The sequence below is a fragment of the Manacus candei genome, unplaced genomic scaffold, assembly GCF_025592945.1.
Source record: "Manacus candei isolate 608988 ecotype Guabito, Panama unplaced genomic scaffold, ASM2559294v1 h1tg000022l, whole genome shotgun sequence".
NCBI lineage: Eukaryota > Metazoa > Chordata > Aves > Passeriformes > Pipridae > Manacus > Manacus candei.
Window position 1 is genome coordinate 5,993,285 of NW_026138070.1, and position 27,991 is coordinate 6,021,275.

At 49.6% G+C, this 27,991-nt stretch overlaps 2 protein-coding genes and 1 long non-coding RNA gene across 6 annotated transcripts in view; 1 reads left to right on the top strand and 2 right to left on the bottom strand.

Annotated features, from left to right (window-relative positions):
- The window catches only part of DVL1 (dishevelled segment polarity protein 1), a 69,158-nt gene extending 67,089 nt beyond the window's left edge, over positions 1-2,069 (bottom strand). Inside the window, exon 1 of one of the 2 annotated variants that reach the window (XM_051786528.1) lies at positions 1,790-2,069. In XM_051786528.1, the coding sequence (XP_051642488.1) occupies positions 1,790-1,959 (170 nt within the window). In that variant the 5' untranslated portion in view covers positions 1,960-2,069. The remainder of the gene's footprint in view (positions 1-1,789) is intronic. The other variant, XM_051786529.1, reaches the window with a different exon arrangement.
- On the top strand, positions 1,791-7,687 carry LOC127470729 (uncharacterized). Of its 3 annotated transcripts, none has more exons than XR_007904381.1 (5): positions 1,791-1,908; positions 3,270-3,411; positions 3,508-3,708; positions 5,953-6,140; positions 6,226-7,687. It is a non-coding gene; the product is annotated as an uncharacterized LOC127470729 (long non-coding RNA). The 3 variants fall into 3 exon arrangements; XR_007904382.1 differs by having other exon boundaries at positions 3,508-3,702; XR_007904383.1 differs by lacking the exon at positions 5,953-6,140.
- Positions 6,807-27,027, bottom strand: MXRA8 (matrix remodeling associated 8). Its single transcript, XM_051786533.1, has 10 exons — positions 26,760-27,027; positions 20,943-20,963; positions 20,023-20,331; positions 19,182-19,283; positions 17,563-18,024; positions 13,133-13,291; positions 12,425-12,455; positions 11,831-11,907; positions 11,320-11,397; positions 6,807-10,433 (listed from the first exon to the last, which is right to left on the bottom strand). Exons 1-10 carry the CDS (start codon positions 26,806-26,808, stop codon positions 10,408-10,410), a joined length of 1,314 nt encoding a protein of 437 aa, XP_051642493.1. The 5' UTR covers positions 26,809-27,027; the 3' UTR covers positions 6,807-10,407.
- Between the last annotated feature and the right edge of the window lie 964 nt (positions 27,028-27,991).

Genomic DNA, 27,991 nt, shown 5'->3' on the forward strand with positions numbered 1-27,991 from the left:
AAACCTGCAGCTCAACCACGGCCTTATTCTGGAGTCAGGTCCATATTAGTTTCCCACAAACCTGTTCCCCTTTATTTTTTTTTTTTTTTGTTTTCCTGGCAAGGCATTTAACTGTGCAAAATTGCCTCGCCAGCGACAGATGTGAGTACAAAGAGAAGCGATTTGCTACAAAAGGATTAATACATTTTGAAAGTTACTGTCTGGCAACCTGTCAAAGGGACTTTTATTGGTTTGTTTTATTATGGCTGTCGATAAGCCCGGTGGCACACAACCCACGTTGGTGTGCAGGGAGCAGAACGATGGCAGATATCCCCTGGCTCTGCTCACAGCCCTGGCCTGCACCACCACAGAGGGCGTTTGAAAGGCTGGCCCTTGTCTTCTTCTCCAGCATTCCCAGCACGAGGAATGTGTGGGCAGTGGTGAGCAGGGCATGTGCCCTTGGAAGTGGACATCTGACCACTGGCCACTTGTGTCACCTGTTTGGCCACTGAGCATTTCATACCTGTTTGACCCTCAAGGATGTGACACCTGTGTGACCACCGAGGCTTTGACAGCACAGCCCCTGGAGCCCTTTGGCCACTGACCACTTCATACCAGTTTGGCCACTGACCATTTCACACCCATTTGACCACAGACCACTTGACCCCCATTTGACCACTGACCATTTCATACCTGTTCAACCAGGGACCATTTGACACCCGTTTGACCCCCAAGGACTTGACAGCTGATCGACCACTGACCTCTTGTCACCACCAAGCAACCCTTTTCACACCTGACTACTGACCACTTGTCACCTGCTTGGCCACTGACCATTTCATACCCGTTTGACCAACCTGTCACCCGCCTGACACTCAAGGATCTGTCACCTGTTTGACCACCGAGGATCTGTCACCCATTTGACCCCCAAAGATTTGCAGCCACTGCCTGAGCGCAGCCCCTGGAACTGTGTGACCACTGACCATTTCACACCCGTTTGACCACAGGTGCCATTTGTCACCTGTTTGATCAGGGACTGCCTGTCACCCCTTTGACCCCCAAGGATTTCTAGCTGCCGTCTGAGCGCAGGCCCTGGAAACATTTGGCCACTGACCATTTCGCACCCACTGACCACTGACCATTTCATACCCACTGACCACTTGTCTGACCACCGAGGATCTGTCACCCATTTGACCCCCGAGGATTTGCTGCTGCTGTCTGAGTGCAGCCCCCAGAACCGTGTGACCACTGACCATTTCGTACCCACTGACCACTCGTCTGACCCCCGAGGATGTGACACCCGTTTGACCCTCCACGATGTGACACCCGTCCGACCCCCGAGGATGTGACACCCGTCCGACCCCCGAGGATGTGACACCCGTCCGACCCCCGAGGATGTGACAGCCCGGGGACCCGCCGGTACCTCCCCACCCGCCCCAGGCACCCCTTCCCTGCGGCCCCGCCGTGCCCCCGATGCCCGGGCACTCCGCGGCCTCTCCCGGTTGCGGTGACAGCCGCGGGTCGCCCCTGCCCGGCCCGGGGGCAGCGCCGGGCGGGCTCGGGGGGCTCGGCGGGTCGCGGGTGCCGCGGGGGTGCCCCGGGCGGTCCCGAGCCGGGCTGGGCGGCAGCGCCGACCCCGCTCCGGGCACGGCCGGGCGCGCCCGCCATGTTCGCGGCGGCGGCGGCGGCTCCCGGGGCCGAGCGGGGCCGAGCGGGGCCGGGGCCGAGCGGGGCCGAGCCCGGCAGGTGCCCCGGGGATGCTCCGAGCGCTCCCGCGGGGGCTCCGCGATGCGCCGGCGGCGCGGCCGCTCACCCGAAATCCTGGTCCATGGACTTGAAGAAGAACTTGTAGCTGTGCACGGGCCGGTTGCTGAGGACATTTTTGAAATCGGCCAGCGTGACTTTCTCCGGCGGCACCGGCAGCTTCACCAGGTAGGGCGTCTCCTCCTCGTCGATGTGGTAGATGATCTTGGTCTCCGCCATGGGCGAGGGGAGCGGGGGCGGCCGGCCCGGGGCCTCCCGGCCGGCGCTCGGCTCCGCTCACGGCCTTCCCGACAGGAAGGGAGCTCCCGGCTCCCGGGATTCCGCTCCCTGCACTGCTCTCTAGCTGCCCGACCCGGGAACGGCAGCGCCGCCCGCCCCGCCCGCATCCTCCTCCCGCCGCCCCGCCGGCTGCCAGCGGAGCCCGGCCCGGCCGGGGGTGCGGGTCGGGGGTGCGGGGGGGTCCCGCGGGTGCGGGGGATGCGGGTCCGGGGTGCGGGAGGTGCGGGGGAAGCCCCCCCGGTGCGCCCTCCGCCCGCACCGCGCCCCCCGCGCAGCGCCCGCACCGCCCCCGCACCGCCCCCGCGGCACAGGGATGGGATGGGATGGGATGGGGATACCGATGAGGATGGGAAAGGGATGGGACGGGGAAGGGGGTGGGATGGAGATGGGAAAAGGGATGGGGATAATGGGGATAAGGATGGAAAGGGGAAAGGAAAAGAGATGGGGATGAGGCGTAACGGGACGGAGATGGGGACAGGAAGGGGAAGAGGAAGGAGGAGAAGGGGACAGGGATGGGAGCAGGGTCGGGGAGGGGGAAAGAGAAGGGGAGGGGATGGGGATGAGAACAGGGATGGGACAGGGAAGGCGGAGAGGGAGGGGAAGGGGATGGGATGGGGATATGGATGAGGATGGGAAAGGGATGGGAAGGGGGAAGAGAAGAGCACAGGGATGGGACGGGGAAGGAGAAAGAGAAGAGAGAGGGAAGGGGGTGGGATGGGGATGGAGAAGGGAAAAGGGATGGAGATGATGGAAAGAGGAAAGTAAAAGAGATGGGGATGAGGAACGGGACGGAGATGGGGATGGGAAGGGGAAGGAGGAGAAGGGGACAGGGATGGGAGCAGGGTCGGAGAGGGGAGGGGGAAAGAGAAAGGGAGGGGAAGGGGATGGGGATGAGAACAGGGATGGGAGAGGGAAGGAGGAGAGGGAGGGGAAGGGGATGGGATGGGGAAAGAGAAGGGGAAGGGAATGGGATAGCATGGGATGGGATGGGGAGGGGAGGGGAAAGGGACAGGGAAGGGGATGGAGAAGGGGAAGGGACAGGGATAGAGATCACAGAATCACAGCGCCCTGCTTTGCAGGTGATGGATTTGGGAAGAGTTCACCTTTATTTCTAGAAATCCCCAAAAGATGGCAACCAGAAAACGAACATTTCAGACCTTAGGTCTCAAGGAATCTTTTGTTCATTAAAAAAAAATCCTTCTTCAGGTAAATCCCAAGCTAATGGTGTTCTCTCTTCTGCCCTTTCAAAGGACAGGGACATTCACTTCTCAGTGTTCAGCTGCTCTCTGTGAAGGGGTAAATCACAGCTCAGTGACTGAATTACCTGTCACTGGAATGATTTCTCTACCAGCACAAAACAGAGGAGCCAACTGTGTTAGTGGCTCACAGAAGGTTTGTTAACATTATTGCTATTTATTATTTTCAGTTTTCTGAAAGTTTAATCATTACCAGGTCCCAGATCCTGACTGGGAACTTCTTTACCAACAGCACTGGATAATCCACAACTCAACAAGGTTTAACAACACTGAGAAACCAAAACATCATCACCTGCCTGCTGCCATTTCTGGTTTAGTGAAGGAATTACAAAATCCCAGCCACTGGGGTTCTCCACCTGATGTTCCTGCCACTCATCACTGCTAAATGGGAATGCTTGTGTGATCATCAAACAGGATAAACAGCAAGGTAAAGGTATGGCCTTAGTCCTCATCCTGTAACTAGTGATTTGGTGCTGGTTGAAGTCAGGAATGACCAATTTAGTGCATTGCAAAGAGTAATTTTCAAGAGTTGTTTCTATGTACATAAAAAACTTTTCAGGATGGTTGGTTGTTTCTCACTTTTTTAATTTTGGAATTCTGAGGACAGCAAAGATTTCTGTAAAAATATGTGTTCAACTTTCTGCCCTGTGTGTGCACACACGAATTAAGGCTCTGCAAGCCCCCAGGAGCACCCTTGGTGCAGAAAGTGCTCCATCAACCTGGGAATTCCACCACCCTTGAGAAACTCTGGGCAAGGGCTGGAAGGCTCCCTTTTGGCAGGACTGTAACTCTGGTACAAACTGTATTTTATGAGGTACTGACCTTTATTTTGCAGAATGAAACTCGGGCGAAATATTAACACCCCACCCTTTGGTCTCTTCAGCTGGTACTTAACGAGCTCCTGAGTTGCTCAGAGGCCCAGGTGGTGCCCACACAAAGGCTGAGGCTGCAGAGAGTCTGCTCTTGCTCTCTGAGCTTTGCTTTTACTCTTGACAACTGAAAATATAACGACTTGTCTAATTGTCAGATGACTACCTTGGAACAGGCACGAGAAGACTGGATCTGTGACTCACAAAAAGCTTTCTGTGTCCCCCTAAAGCACAGAAGAGAGGAGATAACCCACTTTCATGTTGCAGTCAAACCACAAGCTAATCCAATTAAAGAGAGGACACAGGAATGCAGGAAGACACCACTGGTCCATCAGGGCTAATATCTCGTTTCTTGCAGAGTTCAGGCCTTAACACTTCAGCAAAAAATAAATATGAGGCACAAAATCCCTTGCTAATAGTGCTGTGCTCTCTGTGATAGAGGAAATAGTCTTGCTGGCCCCTGCAGGGAGCTGAGAGTGTCCTGAGGCACAAAAGCTGCTCACCCTTTTCTTCATTTGTGCAGCAGTGCACTTGGTTGCCACACAGGGAATAAGCAAGGCCTATTTAAAAAGCCATCCTTTGAATTATAGCAATGGCTGTTGCTTGTCTCAGGGAATTCTGAGAGCTCATCACACTCTGGGTGCTCAGCAAATCAGTGTTTGTGTACAGGGACGTGACAGAAGGGAAACCAACACTCTGGGCACCCACTCGGAGATTTCAGGGGTATTTTTCATCCACCTGCAAGAATTTATATTTGTAAAAGGACAGAATCATCTTTCACTGGGAGGACCATTGGCAAGATTAGCATCAGTGCAGAATATGAACTAAGCACAGAAATGATCCTGAAACAGAAAGAGAAGCAGAAAAATATCACTGCAGGAACACATTTTGGATGTGATTAATAGGCTGCAGGCTGCTGCCAGGGTGGGGGATGTCAGGGGGATGCAATCCAAGGCACTTTACACTTCTGGGTCTGGTCCAAAAGATCTGCAAGTTGTTTTTTTTTCCCGTTTATTCTTCCTCTCTGTGCAGTGGTCCTTGGGCAGGACTCAGTCACAACAAGCTGACAAGGAAATAAAACCATTAAACACTAGAGGGAAGCAAAAGACTTTGAGTGCAGCTTCCTGCTCTGGAGCCTCCTGGGCAAAGCTCCCCCGGGGCTTCCCGTGCCACTGGATTTAAACACGGAAAAAAAACCCTGGGGGAAATGACAGGAGGTATTTGCAGTGACATTCCCAAAACCCCCCTTAGCTGAGGAATGTGTGTTACAGAGGGATATTGCCCTACAGGTCACATGGGAGGGGAAAGGAGAAGGATTGAGGACAACTTTCATGTTAATTTTCAAACAATTCCATGGGATCTGCACCTCATCAATTAATTTATTGGGTTGATCAGGACCCAAAGTGTTTTCTTTCCTCTGGGTTTCCTACCTCTTCTTAGCAGCTGCAGCACTTAAAAGAGTCACACTTCCTTTAAAAAAAGGAAGAGTCCCTTCAGCAATTGTCTTCAGAGCAGCTCATCTGCCGAGGGCCACCTACAGACCTCTAGAAAAGGAGTGTTTTTTGCTTAGGAATGTCTATTCAGGTCTTTATCCTGCTTCTCTCAGGTCCCCAGTGTTTATTCTTCCCCTCAGAAATTTGTTCTGTTAATGGCTTACAAGTAAAACTCCACTCAGACTGGGAGGCAGAAAGGAAATGGGGACAATCTGGACTTCGTTTCAGACAAGTGGGAGACAATGACAATATTTAATTTCAGTGGTCTGCAAAGCAGGCCCTGTGGGTGCTAAATCAGCTCCTCCTTGTTCCCAGCTGCTTTCCTGGAAAATCAGATCCGTTGCCTGGAGACAAGAGAAAAGTGATAAGATGCCCCAGCAATAACCCAGCAGAGACCAGTAAAGCCCCACAGCAGCACCAGAGAGGGTATTTAGGGTGGTGATTCACCCCAGGGAAGAGGTGCTATGGAATGGAGTGGGATTTCCAGCCAGGGAAGAGAGCAGGTAATACTTTCACCAGAGCTGGACAAGCTGGTCGATAATCTTCACTTGCTAAAGTTTGCACCTTTTTTTTTTTGCCACTTTTTAGTTCCATATCCTGCTTTGATCCTTCAAATTCCTGCCTCTGCACCGTCCATCTGAGCTGTTTCCATCAGTGTCCCTGGAAGAACTCTGGTGCCAGCTGGGATAGTGCTCAGGGGGTGGAAACCCTCCAAGAGCAGAATGTGCAGCAGGAACTTCGCAAGGTGTGAGTTCTGCAAGCAAAGAGGAATCTGGGCTGGGAGTGAAATAACATATCCCAGCAGGATGTGTTATCTTCCCTTCTGGACCTGCAAAATTAAATCCTGTGGAAGAGCTGCCAGCCTTCCCCTCTGATGGATGGTTTGAACTCCATCTCCAGCTGCGGATCCGCCCGTTACACAACACTTTTGGAGAGCTGCTATTTCTCCACGGGCCCCATGACCCTGTCAAATAATAATATCCCACGTGGAAAGGATATTGGAATCACTGGAATAACTTATTGAATCCAGTCTGCGCTTTGTAAAGCACTTTAGGATGCTCTGAGATGAAACACACTGCACAGCTCTTGGGAAGAATTAGCTAATGCTGGCTAATGGCTCAGGTAGCATCTCCAAAGAGCAAGAAATAAAACCAACCTTAGCTGGAAACTCCATTAAATTCTCCTTTATTTCTTAAACACTAGGAATTACACAGCAATGACAAATGGTAAAAGTTAAGCAACAATAATAATGAAAATTAATTCAGTTACAACAAATTAAAAAAAAAGAAAACAAACCACAAGCTTTCTGGACTAAGTCCTTCTCTCAGTCTGGAGAGGAAGCAGAGTGTGCACAGAGCTGAAAAGAGTCCAGTTCTAGTCTCAGTTTTAACCCCTTTCAGGGTCACTGCCAAACAGCCTTTCCTTGTCCCACACCAAGGGCTGACAGTCCACACATTATCCTAAAAGAGACTTTGATTTCTCTGCCCTCATTGAGCCTCGGTACTCACTGAGGAGGAACTGCTGTAAAAATTAGGGATTATTACTATTTTGACTAACTGAACATAAAATGCATGTCTCAGGAAGCCAGAGAGGCTGTGATGAGGCAAAGCCTGCAAAGTGACAGGCAAAGGAGTCTGTCAAGGTGCAGCATTTAATTGGTACAGGGAGAACATCATCTCCAATAACTCGGGCAAAGCACATTTACCAAAGTGCTACACACTTTAAAAAGGTGTTTCTCCACCAGAGGCAAGTTACAGCCCCAGATTAGGGAAAGAAAGGCTGAGATGAGAGAGAGAGAGAGAGAAAACCAACCTGTCTGGCACTGCAGTGAGTCTGTGGCAGAGCAGGGACAGAGAGCAGTGGTCCTGCAACTTGAACCTTTTAATTTTCACATGCAAGATCAGCTACATGGAACTTCCCCCCCAGTGCCAGAGACTGACAGACTGCAAAGTGCACTGTGAAAAACCTGAGTGGCTTCTCACCACTATTTAAGGGCAAACAGCCTTTGATAATCCCTCTGCATTAAGAAATAAACAGCCAGAACTCTTCAGTTTACCCTTCCAGTTGTCCTTTTCTCTTTTTTTTCAACAGTTTGAAAATACAGTTGGTTGTCCAGCAGTCTTGCCTAGGTCTCCTTCAGCCAGAATTTTGACACCCTAAATTACACACACTGGATGTGGCAGCTGTTTTTTGAAACCCACTGCTGTGATCAGCAGGCAAATCACTCAGCATGTCCCTCTCCTGAAGGAAAAAGGGCCACAGTCCCAACTTGACCAGCCCAGGGTTATGCTGACGTGTCTGACCATTACCCAAACTCCAACTAGTGATCAAAGCAAGGATGAGGAACTCATAAAGCTCTTCCTAGTCCTTGTTACAGAGAACATATTAATTTTTCTCCCCTTAAGCTATTTTGCAGCCTAGAAGTCCACTGAAGTATTTAAATGCCTCTGGAGCTTATGAGGAGCCCCACTTTGAGCTGGTGTCTCTGTGAGCTGTGCTCTGCAATTGGAACTGGCAAGTGAAAATCTCCAGCCTTTGACTCACAGACATGAAAGGGAGGGAGAGAGACATTAATGACAATTACTTGAGACTCTGCCACCCTGATGGAATAACCAGCAGGGCCTCCTGCACCTGCAGGAATGCAGCCTGGGTTTCAATCAGCCCCAGCCCTAAGGCAGGCTGAGAATCCCTGGCTGTTTTGGGGAGAAGAAGGCAAAAAGGGGCCTGGGACCAAGCCCAGACCCTCCTCTCCACTACTCATGGGTCTGCCCAACCTGAGCACTTCTGTAGAGGTGATTCTTAAAAGAAGAAAAAGGCAGTTAATTGCAAATCCCAAAAGGTGTCCAGACAGCACTGGAAAGCAAACTAAAGGATAAGGAACTCCACCTCTACTTACATTCTTTTATTATTTACCACTTGGAGGCATTAAAAATAAGGGTCCTCACTATAATTATTCTTTCACATAGACCCCACTAACAGAGAGAAGTATTGATATCTAAAAAAATGCACATGGACCGTTTTCTACCCCTATAAAAAGTGTGCTTTGAAGTCATGATGTCCAACCTTCTGAACAGACAGTACAGCTCCTCTGGCACACAGGAGGCTTCACCCACCACGCTTTTGGCAGAGCTGGGCAGCTGAGCTCAGCTTTTCAGGACCATCCCACCCAGTGCAGCATCCCTGTGACCTGCTGGAAGTCCTCCCCAGCCCTGGCACACACCAGGTGCTCGTGGGAGGAGGGACACAGAGCCTGGAATGGGATTTAGATGTCTAAGAACATTGGCATCAGTCAGACAAGACACCCAAGTTGGCAGGGGCAGAAAGAAAGGGGTCCTGGAGACCCTGCCCCCAGTTCCACCCAGTCACCAAGCCCACACTCAACCCCTCCCTCTGCCACTCTCTCCAGAGTAGGTTGGCAACCCTCAGCCACCTTCACCCTTGGCAACCCTCAGCCACCTTCACCCTTGCACAGCTCACTGTCATCGTGCTCACAACCTTTCCCTCTGTGCCCCAAGGACCCTGGGAGTGCCTGGTCTGGGGATGGTGCCCCAGAACACCCCAGGTGGTCAGAGGAGCTGCGTAGAACTGTTAATATTCCCCAGCTTCCACGGTGCTTTAACCTGCTTGGATCACAACACCCAATTACTCCTGATTTTTGGCATCCCCACCTGGCACTCTGTTCATATGTAGAACTCCCCTTCAGCCCACAGCCCCACTGCCTCAGGTGTCCACTCACCAAAACAACACCAAAATCCATGAGAATAGATTAATCTCACTCCTGGATTGCCCTTCTGAGGCCCTGGCCCACCAAAATTCCTGACAGGCTCTTCAGTGCTGTTGCTCTTGTTCCTCAGGGGCTGCTCCTGAGGAGCTGCTCCCGTTTCCAACCTGCCTGTGCTGGAACCATCCATACCTGTGGGTCGATGTGCACACGAGCTCTGCGTGGCCTGGGTCCACCCAAGGACTGCAGGAAAATCCCATCCCAGGTTCCACACAGGAGTTCAGCCCCCTCCAAAGCATTCCTGGTTCTGATCTAACTGAGACTGGTGTTACAGCACTGCAACTCCATCAGTCAAGTGTCTGCTCCTGCCAAACATGATTTGATCTGCACTGAAATGAAAACAAACAAGCTCAGAGTGAGAAATACAGAGTTCAGCTTCCAGAGCTCTTTGGAGCTGAACCCAATCTACTCGTGGTCATTTATCTGCCTCCCTTTCCCCTGCAAAATGAGGATCCTGACACTTCCCCATTCACAAAATGAGGTATTTATATTGCCATTTTGGAGGGCTGTGCTCTTTGTGCTTCACCTGGAACGTGTAAAGTGCTGTGTGACACTGATTTATGCCAGCCCACGGGAGATCAGGCTCTGCTATTATTATTCTGATGAATACACTACATGGAAAAATGCCTGATATATAATGATGGCTCTGGAGCAGTGATGCAGGTTGGTTTATTTAAAGCAATTACATCAAAGCAAAAGGTCTGCTGATTCAGCTCATAAAAATCATTGATGCATAAAACCAACAATAATATCAAGAAAAGAAGAGGGGAGTGAAGGATTGGGAGACGAGGAGGAAAGGCAACCCAAACCCATAAATGCACACAAGACAGTCTAACTCTTTCAAGAAGCATTTGCAAACACCCTCAAGTCTATGTGAAAAAAAAATCTATGGGAACTGGAGGGAGATGGTATTAAGAAAAGTCATCTCTCTTCCATGTTATCTATCTTTGGTTGAAGCTTCTGGTCCAGCCAGCAGCTTGGGAATGTCTTCATTTACAATATTCCTTCCTGAAATCTGAAAGCAAATGGAAATGGAGGTCAGCACCTGGAGAGGGATTTCAAACCTTTCAAATGAGCACAAAAATATGGACTTCTCTAGGCAGTGACAAGTTTGCAGTCAGCCATGTCCCCAGTCCCCCCTCAGGAATATATATAAATATCCCCTCATAAAGCCCCCAGTGTATAAATTATTGCACAGATCACCTCTGAAGAATGCAGGGGAAAAGTATCCTGAGAACTCCAGCAGGGACAGCAGGTCTGAGGCAACTCCTGGGCTCTCCAGACCATTCCCTGCTCAGTATCATTTCAGTCCCATTTGTTATATTCTAAATTCCTCTTAAATGAGTCATGGAATCTAACAGCTTATTACAAGCACTGCTTGACATAAGTGCTACTCTACAAACTGAGGCACAACTCTCAGGATTAATGCTGGGGAAGCAAAAGGAGATTCGGCCCCCAGGGAGGGAGAGCTGTTTGCTTTTGTTGGATGAAGTGAGTGACTGCCCATAAATTAATTCAGCTCAAAACACTATCTTCAGCACAGTGTTTTCTCCCCAAACAGCACTGCCAGGACATTTTTGGGATCCATCTCCCTCTGAGGTTACAGTAGAGCAGGCCCTATTCCAGCCCTGCCAGGCATTCTTTTTCCAATAAAGAAAAATTCGGTTTGGGCCACGCCAAAAGCTTTCAAAAGCCTAATCACCACTTGCATCTTGTGGCTCCATGATGAAAGGATGGGCAGGGAACTGGCTCCTCATTCCTGCTGCCATTTGCCAGGGTGTTTATCATTCCTGCCTGGGCTGTGGCTTGGTCAGCTCACTGATGGACTGAGTTGCTCCCTCCTGCTGCCCAGCAGAAGGTTCCTACAGCCACCAATTAGGGGGAAAGCAAGTCATTATTACCTTTGTCTAAATCAATGTTCTTTGCTGGGAAGCTTCTGGCTTGCTCAGCCTTCTCCTTCAGGATGTTGTTTTTGTAATCTGTGCAAGGGAGGAGCGTGGTTCAGACAGACATTAGAATATTAAAAGAAAACAAGAGTTTTACAGGCAAGACACACACGATCAGTCCTTCCTTGATGTACTCCAGGCCTTCAGATTTCTAGGAGTGGAGTTACTCAGCCACTCAGCAGCAAAAGGAAAGCTGCTGCCACCTCATTTTTGCCCCTGGCACTAATCAGTCATGGATATTTCGGGTTCCTGCTCCTCACAGGTACCACAGATTCTCCCAGCACGTAACAGAAAGATGGACAGAATGAACTCAGCTAAACCTGGATTTCCCTTCATCCCCATCTCCACACCCACTTTCAAGAGGTTAAAGAGGAGGAGGTGAAGTCACCTGAAAATGCCATTAGAAGCTCCTGAGCTACAAGGAGTTTTGACCTGGTTTGGCACAGGGTTGCCACCTGACACATACCCAGCCTGATGTCTTCACTTTTGTGTGGGGTCAGATCTGTTGTGTCCACTGTAAATTCCTTCAGGTTCACATCCTTCCTGTAAAGGGAATAACAGTGGAATATTGTCACATCCTCTAATAGCTGTCTCCTTCCACACTTTTTCACAATAGCTTTTCTAATGGGACTTTAGGGAATTTAATTTATGGTGTTTATTTGGTATAGCTGGATCTCTTTTTTCCCCCATGTGTTTGTTCAGAGCTTAGAACAACAGACAGCCAACCTCTACTGGAACTTCCCATCTCTTCCACTTTAATAATATAAAATAAATCATAAAGGAACCCAGATACATGATCTTGGCCCCATCCCATAGCAGATCTGTGCATTATTCCTATACCACTAATTCCTAATGATGTCTCACAGAACCAGGATCTGGGATTCAGTTCCCAAAGCAGAACAAGAGGAAATGCAATTGCCAAACCAGCCCTACAAACCACTTTCTCCTTCTAACCAAATCCTCGGCTGTTTTAGGTCCTTAATGACAACTGAGGAAAGGGGCCACAAGTTCCCTTTTATGCCTTTTAATCCTAAATAACAGACCCTGTAATTATACTTACTCTCCATATTTCTTCACGTTATATTCATAACCTGAAAAGGGAGAAGAGAGAGAATGAGCAGTCAGGGCCAGTGCAGCCAAGCCCTTCCTCTGGCAATGATAACCCCTGGTATCTTTTCACACTTTGCTGGTGCTAATCCCCTGACACACAAATAAGGGTGAACGTGGCACTGCAAAGAACACTCCAGCACACAGACATTCCTGGGATTTGCTTTTTGTGGGGCACCCAAAACTAGTGGTGTGGGAGTCACCAGAAGATCTCAGTGTCTGTTTATATAATTCTTACAGGGTCACCCAGCCCAGGGAGTCCAGCAAGGACATTTGAGTTCCCAAGGGATGCACACGAGCCTTCTGCTCTAAATAAATCCCACTTGTAAAGAGGAGCTGTCTGGCACTTCTAACTTCCTTCTCCCTTCCAACAGTGCAGCTCAGCAAATCACGAGGGGTATTTGGTCAAAGGCTGGTTCTTGATGACCTCAGAGGTCTTTTCCAACCTTAATGACTCTGTGAAATCGAGGCCTGGAAGTTTTTACCCCCCACTAATTAATCCAGGCATCAGCACCTGGATTAATTAACCCTCCCTGTGCAGGCTGCTGGTTTGCTAGGAGGGGATCCTTGCCTTCAGCAGGGTGTTTTCCAGGAATTACTTGCAGGATCATCCCAGGATACCCCCCCAAGCAGGACAGGGCTGTGATTTTCTGGCACTCACCTCTCTGCCGGCGCTTGCGGGTGACGAGCACCACGATGATGAGGAGGACGATGAAGAGCAGCAGGGTTGCCAGGATGTATCCCAGCTGCTGGAAGAAGTGCATCCTGCTCTCAGGGATGATGACATTTATCACATTGTGGCCCCTGACAACGTTTGGGTCTGAGAGAAAGGCAAACAGGTTGATCATTGTAATCGGCCATCCAGAGCAAAGCAGGATCACACATGGGCACAAGAAGGATATTCAGGGAGAAACTCTTCTGAGCTGCTTGAATTAAGGAGCAAATCCCTGCCTGATTTACAAAACCTCTGATTTATCTCAGGTGGGAGATGCCTGTGCTCTTCACAAGACCACAATTCCCAGGGAGATGAAGTTTTAACAGTGACTGTTCCACATTCCCTTCCCACTGCCCGGCCACCAGTGCTTATTGCAGAGGGGAAGTTCAGAGAAAAGTCACCCCCAAACCCAGCCCCAAACCTTCCTGAGGGTAACACAACCCTCCTCTGGGTCCCTCACAACACACACCCCACACTGCTCAGGCTCCAGACAGAGAAAATATGAAGCAGCCCCTGACTGCCAAGGGAGGTTATAATTTACGGAGTGGGAGGAATTTTCAATGCCAAAAGAATAAGTTTTCCTTTGAAATGAAATAAAAATCAATAAAATAAATAAACCAAGAAAAAAAACCCCACAATGAAAAGCCAAGATTCCATTCCATTTGTGGGTGCAGCAGCATTTCAGTTCCACAGCACTGGAACTGGGGAAGGGGAGCTCCAAACTTTTACGTTTTTGTAGGTCTCAAATAAATAGGTCAATGTTTCACACATATAAAGAGGAAGCGACTTCTCTGCTTGCAATAGGCAGAGGAATGGACAAATCCAGCCCTGGAACAGACTGGAAACACATAAGACTGTGCTGGGAGAGGTTTTTCTCTTCAAAACAGCTGAAATGACACTCTCACCCCCTGACAGGGAACATTCACAGGCAAGAACCAGGATGGAGTCCTGGCCTTCCATTCCCTTGGGAGTTCCCCCTGCAAATCAGTCAGAGGGAATAAGGGGAAAGATGGGGGAAAATACCTCAAAAGCCACAGTACCACTTAACAGATGTGTGCTAATATGAGGAATGTTGACATTTCTGGAAGTGCTGGCACAGTGACTGGTTCCAGTTTGTCAGGGAGTTTGTTTCCAGTGTTCAAAAAAAATACCAACCCACCAAAAGTAAAAATCAAATAACACAAGAGTGGATTGAAACAAACACTTTGAAACCAGAGGTGACAGTTTGCTAATGCCAGCAGCAGTCCTAGAAAATGCAAAAGTTTGAGCAATAGGCTCCATTCTGATAGCCCAGAGCTCCACTCCAGCAGCTTCCAGTTTATCCTGGCACTGCCAGATGCCATGTGCTCCCTGGCTGCACTGCTGGAAACTACCATGGGGGGGTTTTTCACCACTGCCAAGCTACAAAAATACCCAACCAAAAAACCCACTTGCAAAGCTGCAAACAGTACTTGTGACAGTTCTGCTTTGTCACATCCCTGGACCCTGGAAGGCTCCTCCAGCAGCTGCCACAATGAGATGGTGCCACTGGAGCAGCTGTTGAGCCAGGAGTCAGCAAACAAAGGCATCCTATTCCTGGCTTTTTGCTTTCCCACAGTCCTGCAAGGCAGGATTGAGAGCTGAGCTAAACTTTAGGCAGCATTGGAGAGGTCACTGTGACAACAAACATTGGAAACAGAGATTAAGTAACTTGGGGCCTCCTTGGCTTACTCAAATAATACTAAAAATACTTGTCACACCAGTGTTTAGACAAAGCATCACTGGTGGGCCTCAAAATGCATCATCAGGAAGGCAGTAGAATATAACCCATTTTATAACTGGGGAAGCTGAGGCACAGAGTGACAGCTGATTCAGTCACACCAGTGAATTTCAGTGCCCAAAACAGGATCATCAAGGTCATACAGACTCTCCTCCTCACCCTAGTCCTAGACCAGAATTCAAGCTGAGCTGATGAAAGTTTATTCTGTAACCAAGATCTGATCTCTCAGTACATCTCATGGCCATCTGTCTCCAGTTCACCCACGGGATCTGGCTTAATTACTGAAAAATAAGTTCTAAAGAAAACTTAGATCAGGGGTTCCTCACACCGCTTTCCCAAAGTGTCAAGGGTCAGATTCTTCTGCTGGAGAAAACGGAGAGCTCTCCACCAATAGAGCTCCCAAACCTGGCCACGGGGCCTGTTTTCTGTTCAGGGCTGGCAAAGGGTTGTGAATGGTTCGGCACCAAGCAGGAGACACAGCAGATGCCATTCTACAGCATCTTTGCTCCAAAGCAAACACCGAGTAAAACACACACCATGGTCACACTGCTGGGACTGGGAGCAGAGCTGAGCTCCGGCCTCTCTTCCAAACAGGACGAAATTTCCTGTCTGGAAATGGCTCCGGGCCTTTTGGAGCCAGGCCAGAAGCTGTGGCTGCTTGCTGAAGCAGCTCATTGTCGTGCTTTTGTTACCTCCTGAGGTTTCATCTATGTTATATTGCCCACGATTCCATAGAGTTTTCCGGGGAATGGGGCAGCCCCTCAGCCCGGGGTGCTGCACCCCGAGCAGGGCATGTCCCTGCAGGCTCCTCAGCAGCGGTGGGCTGGGACAGGCACTCCGGATGTCTCCACTTCTTGCACATTCCCATGCACTCAGCACATTCCTGTGCGTGGTGCTCTCAGACCAGCTGAGGGTTCGCTGCCTGGAGGGGCAAAGCTCTTCCAAAGGTTGCTCTTTCCGACAGTGGAAATGGCTTTTCCCAGGAAGGAAAGTTTCCTCCAGCACCGAGGGCGCCGCTGCCAAACTGAGACAGCCCCTGGCAGGTTAAACAACTTTAGAGGTTCCATCTAAGCGCTGAGCAGGTAGGGAACTATTCAGCAACAGCCAGGACAACATCCAGGAAAGAGAGGACTAAATTCCTGGGTGGACAATTCCGAAAACAAGATCAAGTTTCCATCTGCACAGCGTGATCTGGAGAGGGCTGCAGGCAGGGACGCTGAGATTTGGATGTCCTGGTCTCCATGTCAGCCCCAACAGCCACCTCTCCTTAGCACTGCCAGGGTTTTCTGGACACCAACCTCAATCCCAGGGGGGAGGTTTAGGTTTCTGTGACTTGAGAAAGCCAATTTCTAGAGAAGAATAAACCTATTTAAAAATGTATGAAGCGTATCAAAATTCTGTATTAAACAGCCAATAAATATTAAACCACAATGAATATTTTAAAATGTTAATAAAGAACTATGCCCAAAAGACTTTAAAAAAATATTGAGGTTTTTTTATTTTGTTTTTCTGCCTGAATGAAGCATGATGGTTTTGAGTTTGGACAGGCTGTCAGATGATAGCTCAGTGCAGTGGAAAATATGAAAATTGGTTTAAGATGCAAAAAAAAAGGAAAGCTGAAGGGTGGAGGAAAATTCCTGGGGCTTAATTCTGCATGGTCTGACACCTTGCACAGCCCAAACAGCCGTGCAAAGGGGAGAGAAACACTGGTGAGAGTGGTGGCATGTTGTAACAGCACAAGCAGTATCAACCTTCTGCCCACACCTTCTCCTGATCCCAAAAGCAAGGAGGAAAGGGAGCCTGTTCCAAAAACAGCTTGTTTGCCTCAGGGCCTGTCAGCAGTGAGAGCAGAGCAGGCTCAGGACTGCCCTGGAGCAGAGCAAACAGGAGCTGACATGGTGCCACCACAGCACTGCGAGCAGGGCGAGCAACCCTCAGGGGTGGGACACTCAGGGATTTCCCAGATTTCCCAGAGTGTTCTGAGTTGGAAGGGACCCACAAGGACCACCGAGTCCAACTCTTGAGTGAATGGCCCACACTCCCCTCCTGGTGGCTCCTGGGTGGTTTATTTCAAAGCTGGATTACTACCTTAACTCCTTCTTCCCATTTTTCTACCACTTAGTTCAATGCTCTCTGACTGTGAGGATGTAACACAGCAACAAAGGACCAGGAAAAAGACACGGGATTAAAGTATAAATGGATCTAAATACTTAATAGCTGGAAGGAAGAAAAGTGTGACCTACATTAATCAGAGGCAAAGTAGTGACAATGGGCTTCAGCTGGTTGTACACCTAATTGTTTGCGTGTTTACTTATTTTTTTTTTAAGGCACCAAGTACCAAGAAAATATTCTTGAAAAGGTTTCATTCAATTGTAACTTCAGGTGTGATTTGGAAATTTTCTACACCTTGGAAACAAGCAGACAGCACTTGGGGGAAAAAAATAGAATTCAGTTTTATGAAGACTGGCACACCAGACAAGAGACGGTCAAGAGTGGCCACGCACCCAGCTCTGGGCACACAACGGGAACAGCTCGGGAACAACCCCAAAGGTGCAACTGGTAGAGACCCCCCCTCAACCAGGAGAGCCACTTCCAGAGGCTTCCAGAGGCCACTCACCTACGGCCGGGGCGATGTTGTGGGTGGTGAGGTTCACCACCTTCCTCTCCCTGGCCACGGGCTCGGTCACGGACACGCGGTAGATCCTGCGCTCGTGCAGGCCGCAGTAGTGGTGGTGCAGGTGGCAGGAGTAGGTGCCCTCGTCGGCGCTCTCCAGCTCCGAGATCCGCAGGGAGAAGTCGCCCAGGGCGAAGGCGGCGTCGGTGACGTTCATCTTGCGGCGCACGAAGAGGGGCCCGTAGGAGCGGCGCTCGCCGGAGGCGTACAGGTCGACGAGGCGGTCGGCGCGGTCGTGGGGCACCCCGGGGGGCTGCCGGTCCCAGTGCACGACCTGCTGCTCCTCCTCGCTGTGCCGCTCCGTCCAGATGTGGTTGCGGTTGACGCAGGGCAGCGTCACCGTGCTGCCCTGCAGGGCCACCACCACCGGCTTCTCCCCGTCCCAGAACTCGCCGGCGTCCTCGGCTGGGGGGGCAACACATCCAGAGTCATTGGATCTACCCGGCTGGAAGGGACTGTTACCTTAAGGTGCTTTCATTTTTTGATTTTTTCTAATTTTTATGAGTTTTAGAAGTAGTTACATGGCAGAAGCAGATTTTAAAAGCGGCTGCATTCATTCCCTCACCCTTTAGCTGCACATATTCCCCAACCCACTTTCTTTTCCTTGTAACTGAGAGTTAACCTCTTGCTGCAGAAAGCAGGAAGCATATTCCCTCTCCAGACTAAGAATGGAACGAGGATCTTGGATGTGCTGCATCCCAATCCTCCGAGCAGGAAATGCTTTGCTACCCACAAAGGCCCTAATTGCTGGAGGAGTCGAAGCAGCTCTGCTCTGTATTTTGCTCTTGAAAAGGAACAACAGGAGAACCAAAAACGCAGCTGAGCAGATTGGGGCTCACAGGGTGCGAGCAGCAGCAGAGGAGATGCACTTCCCTCCTCTCCCATCAGTCCTCCAACAGCTTCCCAGCACAACCAGCCCCCCAGCAGCTTCACTTGTGTGTTCCCCAGGGGTCGATTTTAATGGCACGGTAGTGGTGGCTGTGTGGCATGGGTGGCACACACTGCAGCTGCCAGCAGCTTGCTTTTAGAGCTGGGCTTAAGGTGTGGTAACTCGAGGTGGGTTTTTAAGTACAGACTTCTCAGGACAAGCTCAGAAGCCCAATGTACAGGGCAGGTCTTTGTGGCTGAGCTGAGTGGGGATGGACTGTCACCAGGCATGTGCTGCTGCTGCAGGAGCAAGAGGACAGTTTGGGAATTGGGCTGCCAAGAGTAAACAGGCTCCACGCACTGTTTGGCACATGCCAAGAAAAGAGGGAGGTTCACAAACACACACACTGAATGAAATCTCTGAAACTCAGGGAATCAGACAGCAAAGCAGCACTGTGAGCACCACGTTCTGCTGGTGCTTCCCAGGCCTCTGGTGGCACCTGTGCCCTGACCCTGCAACTGAGACGACATGGGAAGAACCCTGCAGGTTCTTCTCGAGCAGAACAGTGTGCAAGGCCTGCAGTGAACCAGCACACACCCCCCACTGTGAATCCAAGAGCCCTGCTGGCCACTGGACTCCAGCTGCCAGACCAGGTCCCTCCCAGAAGGGACACGGAGCTCTCAGCCACACCTACCTTTCTTGGTGATGGTGAGCTGGATTTTCTCAGTTTCATACAAGTGGCAGTAGTGATGGTGAAGATTACAGGAGTATATGCCTTCATCACTCTCTGCAACACCTGGTACAGCAGGGAAGAGAGGAGAAGCTGAATATTTTATTCTCTGTCATTTACACTGTTTCCCAAATCCTCGTGTGGATGAAAAGGGCCTTTATACAACTTAGTTCTAGGGTGGGTTAAACAGAGACAAATCATCTCAATCTAATAATTTGCTCAGTTTGTTTGCCCTTGGAAGGCAGGTATTTGTATTAACAGATGGAAAGAGAAAGTTGATTTAAGTTTAGCTAGAGCAGGCAGAGGAAGAACGACCATCGAGTGTTTATAGCTCAGGAAATTAAATACAATCAAAGGCCCACAAAAAGCCCAAGTGGTTTTCAGGCTGTTACAAATTCTCTTTCAAAATGTGCCTGTTTAAAAGGCAATTAAAACGCTATTGCCAGTGCTTCAGAGAACCTCACGGAACAATTTAGGTCAGAAAAGACCTCTGAGATCCCTGAGTCCAACCTGTGAGCAATCACCCCCTTGACAACCAGCCCAGAGCACTCAGTGCCATGTCCAGTTGCTTCCTGGACATCTCCAGGGATGGGGAATCCACCACCTCCCTGGGCAGCCCCTTCCAAAGCCTGACCACCTTTTCAGTGGAGCAATTCCTCCTGAGAATTAGACTCACTGGGCTGATATTTTTCCTATAGAAAATGCCCTGTGAAACACCCACTTTCACCACAAACCACCAAGTGAAGTCAGTCACGAACCCTCCGCCCCTCAAAACGGCGCGGAGCGAAGAGCTCCCGCCTCGTACCTTTGATCACCAGGGAGAAGTTGCCCTCTACAAAGGCGTTCTCGGGCATGAAGATCCTGCCCCGGTTGTAGGAGCTGTAGACACGTTGGTCCCCAGCAGAGTACATGTCACAGAGCCTCTCCATCTTGTTGTCCCCGTAGTAGGTGCTGTGCACGTCCCAGTGCACGACGCGCTGCCGGTCGTTGAGCCGGTCCTGGGTCCACACCATGCGGTGGCTCTTGCAGGGCAGCACGGCCTGAGAGCCCAGCACAGCACTGATGTTCAGCACGGACACCACCACGCTCTCGGGGTTGGAGGCATCAGCTGGCACTGAGAGCCAAGGAGCAGAGAGCAGAGTTGACAGTGTGAGGACAGCAGAGTAGGACTCGGACCCGCCCCGGAATCTCTCTGCGCATCTTCTGCCCAAAAGTGACCTTCAAGACCAGCACAGGGCACTCTCATGGGCAATTATGAAATATCTCGAGTTGAAAGGGACCCACAAGGATCATCCAGTCCAACTCCTGGCCCTGCACAGACACCTCAACAATCCCACCCTCTCCCTCCAAACACTCCTTGAGCTCTGGCAGCTTTGGGGCTGTGACCAAACCCTGGGGAGCCCGTTTGGTGCCCAACCACCCTCTGGGGGAAGAACCTTTGCCTAATAAAGAAATGTAATACAAAAACTTGACACACTGATTTCAGTTGGTGAAAGCAATGTCTGTGTGATGTCTGTTATCAGGATTGTACACCTGACCCATCCTACCTACCCTTCCTAATCTTAGCCCCCAGTTTAATCAAAGTTTAGAGACACCAGTGCATGGGATGCATGGTTCCCATCTATGGAAGTTAGCAGTGAAACCCCCAGTGCCTGCCATGGATTCAGGGTCCCTCATTTGTTCTCATGATCACAAAACCAGGCAGATGACAAAGATGTCACTCACCTGAATATGAACACACAGAACCTGTCAAAGCAGAAAATAAAGAATGTTACTGACAACAAAAGGAAGAGAGAACGACAAACACACTCAAAATCAGCCACCTCCTCTGTTATTGTTCCATCTGTTCCTCCCTTTCTGTTAATATTTATGTATTACCTTGGCTGTTTCTCCTCACCCTCCTGGCACACACATTGTCTGCCCAGTTAACACTGCAGTGCTCTGGGTGACACTGCAACTCTCCCCAACTCAAGGGACTCAGGTCTACACAGGAAGAACTTCGCAAGGAGTCAGTCAATGCCTTTGTTTCCGCATTTCTCTGGTCCAGTCCCTCCTGCTCTTTGTGTAGGAGGGGTCTAGAAGGTCTCCTGGCATCATGATTTGAGAGCAGGATTCAGATTCCCAGCACAAGAGCATCATTCATCTCTCTAACCAGTCAAGCCCAAGTGGGCTCCATCAAGATCATTAGATGTTTTGTCCTGCTAATGTCAGAGGCACAATGTCCTCCTGACAAAAGCTGGGCTTTTTTTTCTTTTTTTTTTTTTTAGCCCTGGAATTTATGAATTTCAAAAGAGAAAATTAACTCCAGACTGGGGCTATTTTAGCACTAATGCATGGGCTGAGGACAAACTCTGTTTCCTTCCCTTCTCCTATCACAAAAGACTGGGCAGGGACAACAGAGAACAAAACTGGGCAGCACTCTCAGCTGAACTGCCAGCTCAAAACCACTCCAAATGTGAGCTGTTTTTTCTACATTTATAATCTCGGCCTCACAAAGAGAAAAATAAATTCTTGGACAAAGTCTGTAGTCTGTATGTAAGAAAGAGACACCATAACTCCACCATCTGATTGTCTCTCCTAACAGCCTGGAAAATGCCTGATGAAGATATAACCTGTCTGTGGAAGTCAGGGTTTAGATTTAGCTTAGAAAAACAAAGGAATGGTACAAAGCTTTTTCCAGCAGCAAATCAGGCAGGAAAAATCAGTCTCAGCTGTGACAGGACAACCAGCATCCACTTCATTAGTGTGACAAGGCAATGCCCACATGTCTGGATGGGTGTTGTTTGCCCCAAGGAAACAACGGGGTGTCAGGACACGGAGAGGACTTGTGTGCTCAGGAGGGGTGTCAGAGCTGGGCTGGCAGCACAGCCACTGCTCCCACAGCCCTGCATTAACAGCCAATTGATTTGGTGCTGCAGAAACATCCTGTCCTGGCTCAGCCAGAGGAATGGAAGCATTTACTGCTCCCCTTTCCTCCTGCGAGTTGATGCGAAAAACACTGAGCCCAAATTCCGCGGCGTAAATCCGTGGACTGACAAAAGCATCCACCTCAGCTGCCCAACAGCTCTGCTCAGCAGCCTCTCACGGCCCTGAGCTCACACCAGCACCAGCCCCTGGTTCTGTACCTCCTAGCTGGCCCTGCTGCCAAGGGAAGGACCATCCAGGCCCTCGCCCTCCATCCCACCCACCCGGGCTGCTGGAGCCTGGTCAGCCACTTCTCCAGCACTCCCAAACACAGCTCCCTGTAAAACAAGGGGCTGTGAGTTTGCCTGCAATGTGACAGTGCTTAGATAAGAAAAGCTTGTGTCTTGTGGGTTTGGACAGCTTCTTTTTCCCTCCACTCCAAGCCTCAGCCAGCAGCTCCCCAAGGAGCAGGGCGGGAACGTGCTCGCCTACTTGACAAGCCTTTCTGAGGTCTTTCTAGGTCTGCCCCTCAGTGACCAGGAGATGCTGCTTCCTGTTGGGAAAAGGGAAGAGCCTGTGGATGCCCTGCTTGCATTTTCCCTTGCTGAGTGTTGCCACACAAAGCTGGACAGCCCCGGGTTGCACCACAGCGAGCCCATCCAAGATAAAGGCACAATTAAATATGGTGTGGGAGCTCAGCACAGAGAAAAAGGGTTTCTCACTGCATGTCTGTGCACACAGAGCCTGGAGAGAAGCTTTGGGTTTGAAGCCTGCCCTAGGTTATAACCCATACACTCAGACAACGTGGCAGGTGCAAATACCAAAAAAAACCAGTGGCATTGCAGCCAAGAAGCAAAATTCTAGAAGGGAAAGAAAGGGCGAGAGGCACCAGACAAAGGAGGAAGAACTGATTGTTCTGATCCCCCAGAAATGCTGGAAATATGCACCCATACATCAGGTCATGGATAAGACCCAAACTTATTTGACAGAGCTGTAAATGAGATCACTTAGAAATCTAAGGAATCTGGAATGTCTCCAATCCCCCAGAAAATATGGAATTTAAAACAACTGACCTTCAATAACCCAAACACGGAGCAGCAGTGAAAGAAGGGATAAGCTTTTTTCTCTTTTCAGTCTCCTTCCTCTGCTCTGCTGTGGGACCCTGCTCTGCCATGTGAGACAAGCCAAGTCCTCCAGCCCTGCTTTTTAAAGTGATTTTTTGTGTAACACAGGAGCTGCTGAACAGGGACAGACCCACAGCCCAGCAAAGGTGACAGCTCATGAACTACAGGACTGGGGTCAGCTGGAAGCAGTTGTTTTGGTGAGTCACACTTCCCAACCTGCAGCTGTAAAACCAAAGAGTATTTGTGCACTCAGTGAAAGTTCTGACTTTTTTAATCCCAGGACCACAGGACCTGGAGCTTCAAAACCTCCAAACACCTTCAGAGTTGTCAACACAGAACTCACTGTAGCTTTCATTTTAAAATTCCGGGTTCCATGTGATGGGTAATCACTTTGTCTTCTCTGTGAGATGTAACCACAGGGAGGAAAAAAAAAAGAAAGAAAGAAAAAAAAAACCAAAATGTGCTGCCCCTTGACACATTCTGTGCTGACTCAGCAGGATTCCAGAGGTACTCTGTGGTCCCACAATATAGGAAGAGGAAAGCAGCCTGCAAAAGTATTTCTTAATCCCTTGTAAAAAGCAGAGCCAGCTCTTACTTCTTGAATCCCATCCATTTTTCAAGCAAAGAATTAAGCCACAGAAACTGTGGGCAAACCAGAAGCCCTCAGGCTGTGAAAGAAGAGTTACAAGCTCAGAGCTCTCTGGGCAGTGTCCTCGGAGCAGGTCAAGCAGAAAACTGTCCCTTGAGTCCTGCCTGAACCATCCCACCACTTCTTTCCTCCTGGAGCAGCTACTGCTGAAACCACCGAGATCCTGCCTCGTGCTGGAAGAAGAAAAACTACCAGAGCAGAAAAGGGAACTGCAAACACCACGAGTGCCAGGTGGCTCAGACACTCCACGGGACGTGACAGCAGCAGCTCTACCTGCTGGGGCTCTGCTGAGCTCAGGAAGAGCCTGGACACTGATCTAGCAGAGTGAGGATAAACAAAGAGCTCACTGGAGAAATGTGTCAGAACCCACCAGGAGTGTGGGCAAACAACAGCCTGTGAGGTTCACACTCCACTGGCCTCAGTAAGCTCAGCTCATTATTCCTTTGCACACCTCCAGCATCTCCTGTTCTGTCTCAGCTTCTTTTTCCCTTTTCAAAAAGGAGGTGACATCTCCTCTCTTTAGGAGATGGTCCAGCCCTACAGAAAGGACTTGTTCTTCACAAAATCTGTATGTGCCAGACTCCTTCTTTCTCCCATAAATCCCATTGTCTATAGAGGGGGTTTAATGGTCTCTGGAGAGCCATTCTACAGTTATTGCAAAAACAGCAGCCTGAGCCACCAAGTTGTTTCCAAACCCTGTGGGGACTGGCAGTGGCTCCATCCTGACTCCCTGTGGGGCTGACCTGGTGTCTCAGAGGCCATCATGGCTTATGATGCAGCAGCACCAAGGTGGCAGCCAAACAAATGAGTTCTGTTCTCTTCTGGGAGCCAGTTTTTTTAAAACCCACTGGCCACCAACAGGGAAAAACATCTTAAAGAGGCAAAGGAGGGAGATGGTGAGTAGTTCAGTCTCACCAAGGCTCCTATTTACCACCTGCCCCCAAACTGGCCTGGGACTGCAAGGCTAAGCTTTCCAGTAAAACAAGATTTCCCTTTCAAAGCCCACAGGTGGCCAAGCCAGGCTTTGAACCGAGCTTTTATCAAAGTCTCTGTGTCTGTTTATTTTTGAAGGCTTCCTGGGACAACTTTCCCAAGAGCAGAGTCTTCTGCTTTCAAAGAGGATGTCAGGGCTGCAGAGCCCTCAACCACCCAGCCAGCCCCAACAATTCCAACACCTCCCTGCAGGTAGGAACATGCTCCTGCACAGAGCAGGAATGTGCTGCCTCTGCAGAAAGGGAAAAGCCTTGTGTCTGGACAAGAAGCCAATCCTCCTCTAGGCCCACGGACAGGATCCCTCAGAGATCTGCCCAAACGTTCTGACAGGCAGCTCAGATGTGAGCTCAGCTTCAGAAACCCTTCCCTGCTCTGTGTGCTCCACCTTGGCTCCAGGCCCACGGAAGGGCTGGTGGAGCCATTCCAAACACGGAGCTGTTCCTCCCTGCCAGACATTAACACTTGAGGGTGTGGTGCCTCTCCAGGAGGGACCATCTCACATCTCCTCCCTGCCCATCTTCACTGGTTGTGTCACAGCCTGGTTGGTGTGGGGACAGCAGGACTCAAACGTCAGGGCAGCCTGGCACGGGGACAGCTCATCTCCAAAACACACCCGAGGAGTCTGTCAGGGATCATCCCTCCTCAGGTGGGACACCTTTGCCTCCCCACAGCTTTGCAGCAGCCCAACCTGCTATTCCTGCCCTGGGTGCTCCCTGAGCTCTGCCAACATGCTGAACCTTGCTGGGGAGTCCCTGGACTGGCTGGTGCTTCTGGAACACAAGATGTGGCCTCTCCTCCTTCCCCTTAACCCACCCCACACACTCCTTTGCTGAGCCACTTTACCCTTTCTGTCCCTATGACTGAGCCCATAAAGTGCCAATTTATTGCCCTGAGGCATTGCAGGCACGGGGATGACATGGAAACTGGATTAATCAGAGACCAAACTGAGCACTCCTCACCTTCCCCCCACTCAGAGCTGAGGAGTTTTGAGGGGCTCAGGTGTTCAGCCACTGCCTTTCACCAACAGGGCTGGGAGGAGCAGGGGATCAGCAGTCCCCACAAAGCTTGTGCTCCTCACTTCCTACTCCCAGCACCCTGAAAGAACTCTCTCCACACTGTTCTTGGAGCTGTGTTTGGTCCTTTGCTCACAGGTACCTTCCTCAGAGCCCAAAGTGTTGCAGGTGTGGATGTGCTGGGGCTTTGCAATTAACCCTCAAATCCCCTCCTGCCACCCAAGCCTTATTGGGGTGTCTCTGTTGTCTTGGGGACAATGAATCTGCTTTCAGCTCTTACAGAAAACTGTGATTAAGGGAAAGGTACGAGCCATTCTGTTATTTTAAGCTCATCAGATTTGTCCCCATCCCTTTCTTGCACCTTACCCAAAAGTGAATTCCTGTGTCTGTCTTTTTGCTGACAGGAGAAAAACAACACCTCCCCCCCAAAAAAACCCAAACCCACACATCATTTTTTAGCTCCATCTGAACACTCAAACACACACACACAGCAGCTGTTTTTGCTTCTTCAAAAGTACAAAATAACTTTGCATCCTGTAAGTCTTGCTGTGTGAGATTTACTGTACTCACACACTGAAGCTTATTGTTTTTGAATTTGCTGATCAGGGTAACTGATAGGAAAAAGCAGATTGCACAGACATGCTGAACAGAGCACTGCTTCAACAGCCTCAAACATTTCTCCACTCTCTCCCCAAAAAAGCAGGAGAAATCCATGATTCCCTCCCCTCCACGGACGAAAACACAGCTAACTCAGCAATCTGAACACAATCTTACAAAGATAACAGTTCCAAACCTCCCAGCAAACCTCCAGCCCGTCCTCTGCAGCTGAAACACGACCAAGCAACAGCTCAGAACTCACTTTGCTGAAGCAAAATGTGCCACAGGAGGAGTTTCACAAGTTGCTCCATTTCTTCGGCTCCTCCGTGTTTTCGTCTCTCTCGAAAAACAAGTTGAAGACTTTCTTTTTTTCCTTAACTTTTTTTTTTTTTTTCTGCAACTGGAAAACACTATGACCTCATCAATTTACATCCAGAAAGCTGTGGACAGCAGCTCATATTCTGCAGAATTACTCCACCTCCCAACTTCCAACTCCCCACCTCCCCTCTCACTCCACCTCCTTCCCTTCCCTCGGCTTTCTGCAGATCCCTCTGAACTCCCTCTCTTCCCTTTCCCCTCCCTCTGGGTCTTTCTGATCTGCCCCTGACTTTGATGTGAAAGTTTTATCGGGTGAAGTTGGTCCCACACAGCTCTGGGCTCACAGAACAATCTTCTTCCCTCCCCCTTGGGATGGAACTAATTTTCCTCGGGCTTTACTTGATCCAGCTGTTCCTGCCTTTGTTTGACACTCATCCAGCTGTCTGCTCGAGACTGGATTTATTCTGCTGCCTTCCATGGTTTTTTGATCTTTGTCTCCTCATATGGTTTTACTTCAAGCTCAAGTCTCCAAAGACAACCTAGAAAACAACATTTACTCTGTCCTGTAATTTGTAAGCGAAGGCTGGAGAGCAGCAAAAGGATAATAAGGCCTAACAACCTAATCCATGCAGGTGACTGAATTAGCCAGGAGTCTTTTAATGCAAGGCTTGCAAGAAAATTACAATGAGTATTAAGTCAGGAAATAGTGTAGCTGCTGTCAGTATATGTTAAAAAAGCAAAATATGGTAAATTTTTCTGTTTTCCTGCATTCTGTTGTTAGATTGGTGTTGTTTGTTGTGAACACCATTTAGTGAATTTAACAACAAAATCAAATTAGTCATCAAGTGGAAAACGTTGGGGAAAGGGAATTAAAACTTATTGTTTTTAAATGCCTGTCTGTAGATCAAAGCTAAATATATGTGGGACTCTATAGCAAAGGTTAAAAACAAGCCTTCCCATTGCATCCATGGGGATAAACTTAATTGCCCCACTTGAATTTTTCCTCCTGACATTTTTCTGTCTCTCTACTACACCAGAAAATAGATTTCCTCTATCCCAAGGGGAAAGTGTTTCAGGAAAGTGGAGGGCATTATAATTACAGCAAAACCCTAAATAAACATCTAAATAAATTATATACTGCAACCATGGAACTCGGGAAGCATCCAGTCTAGATCA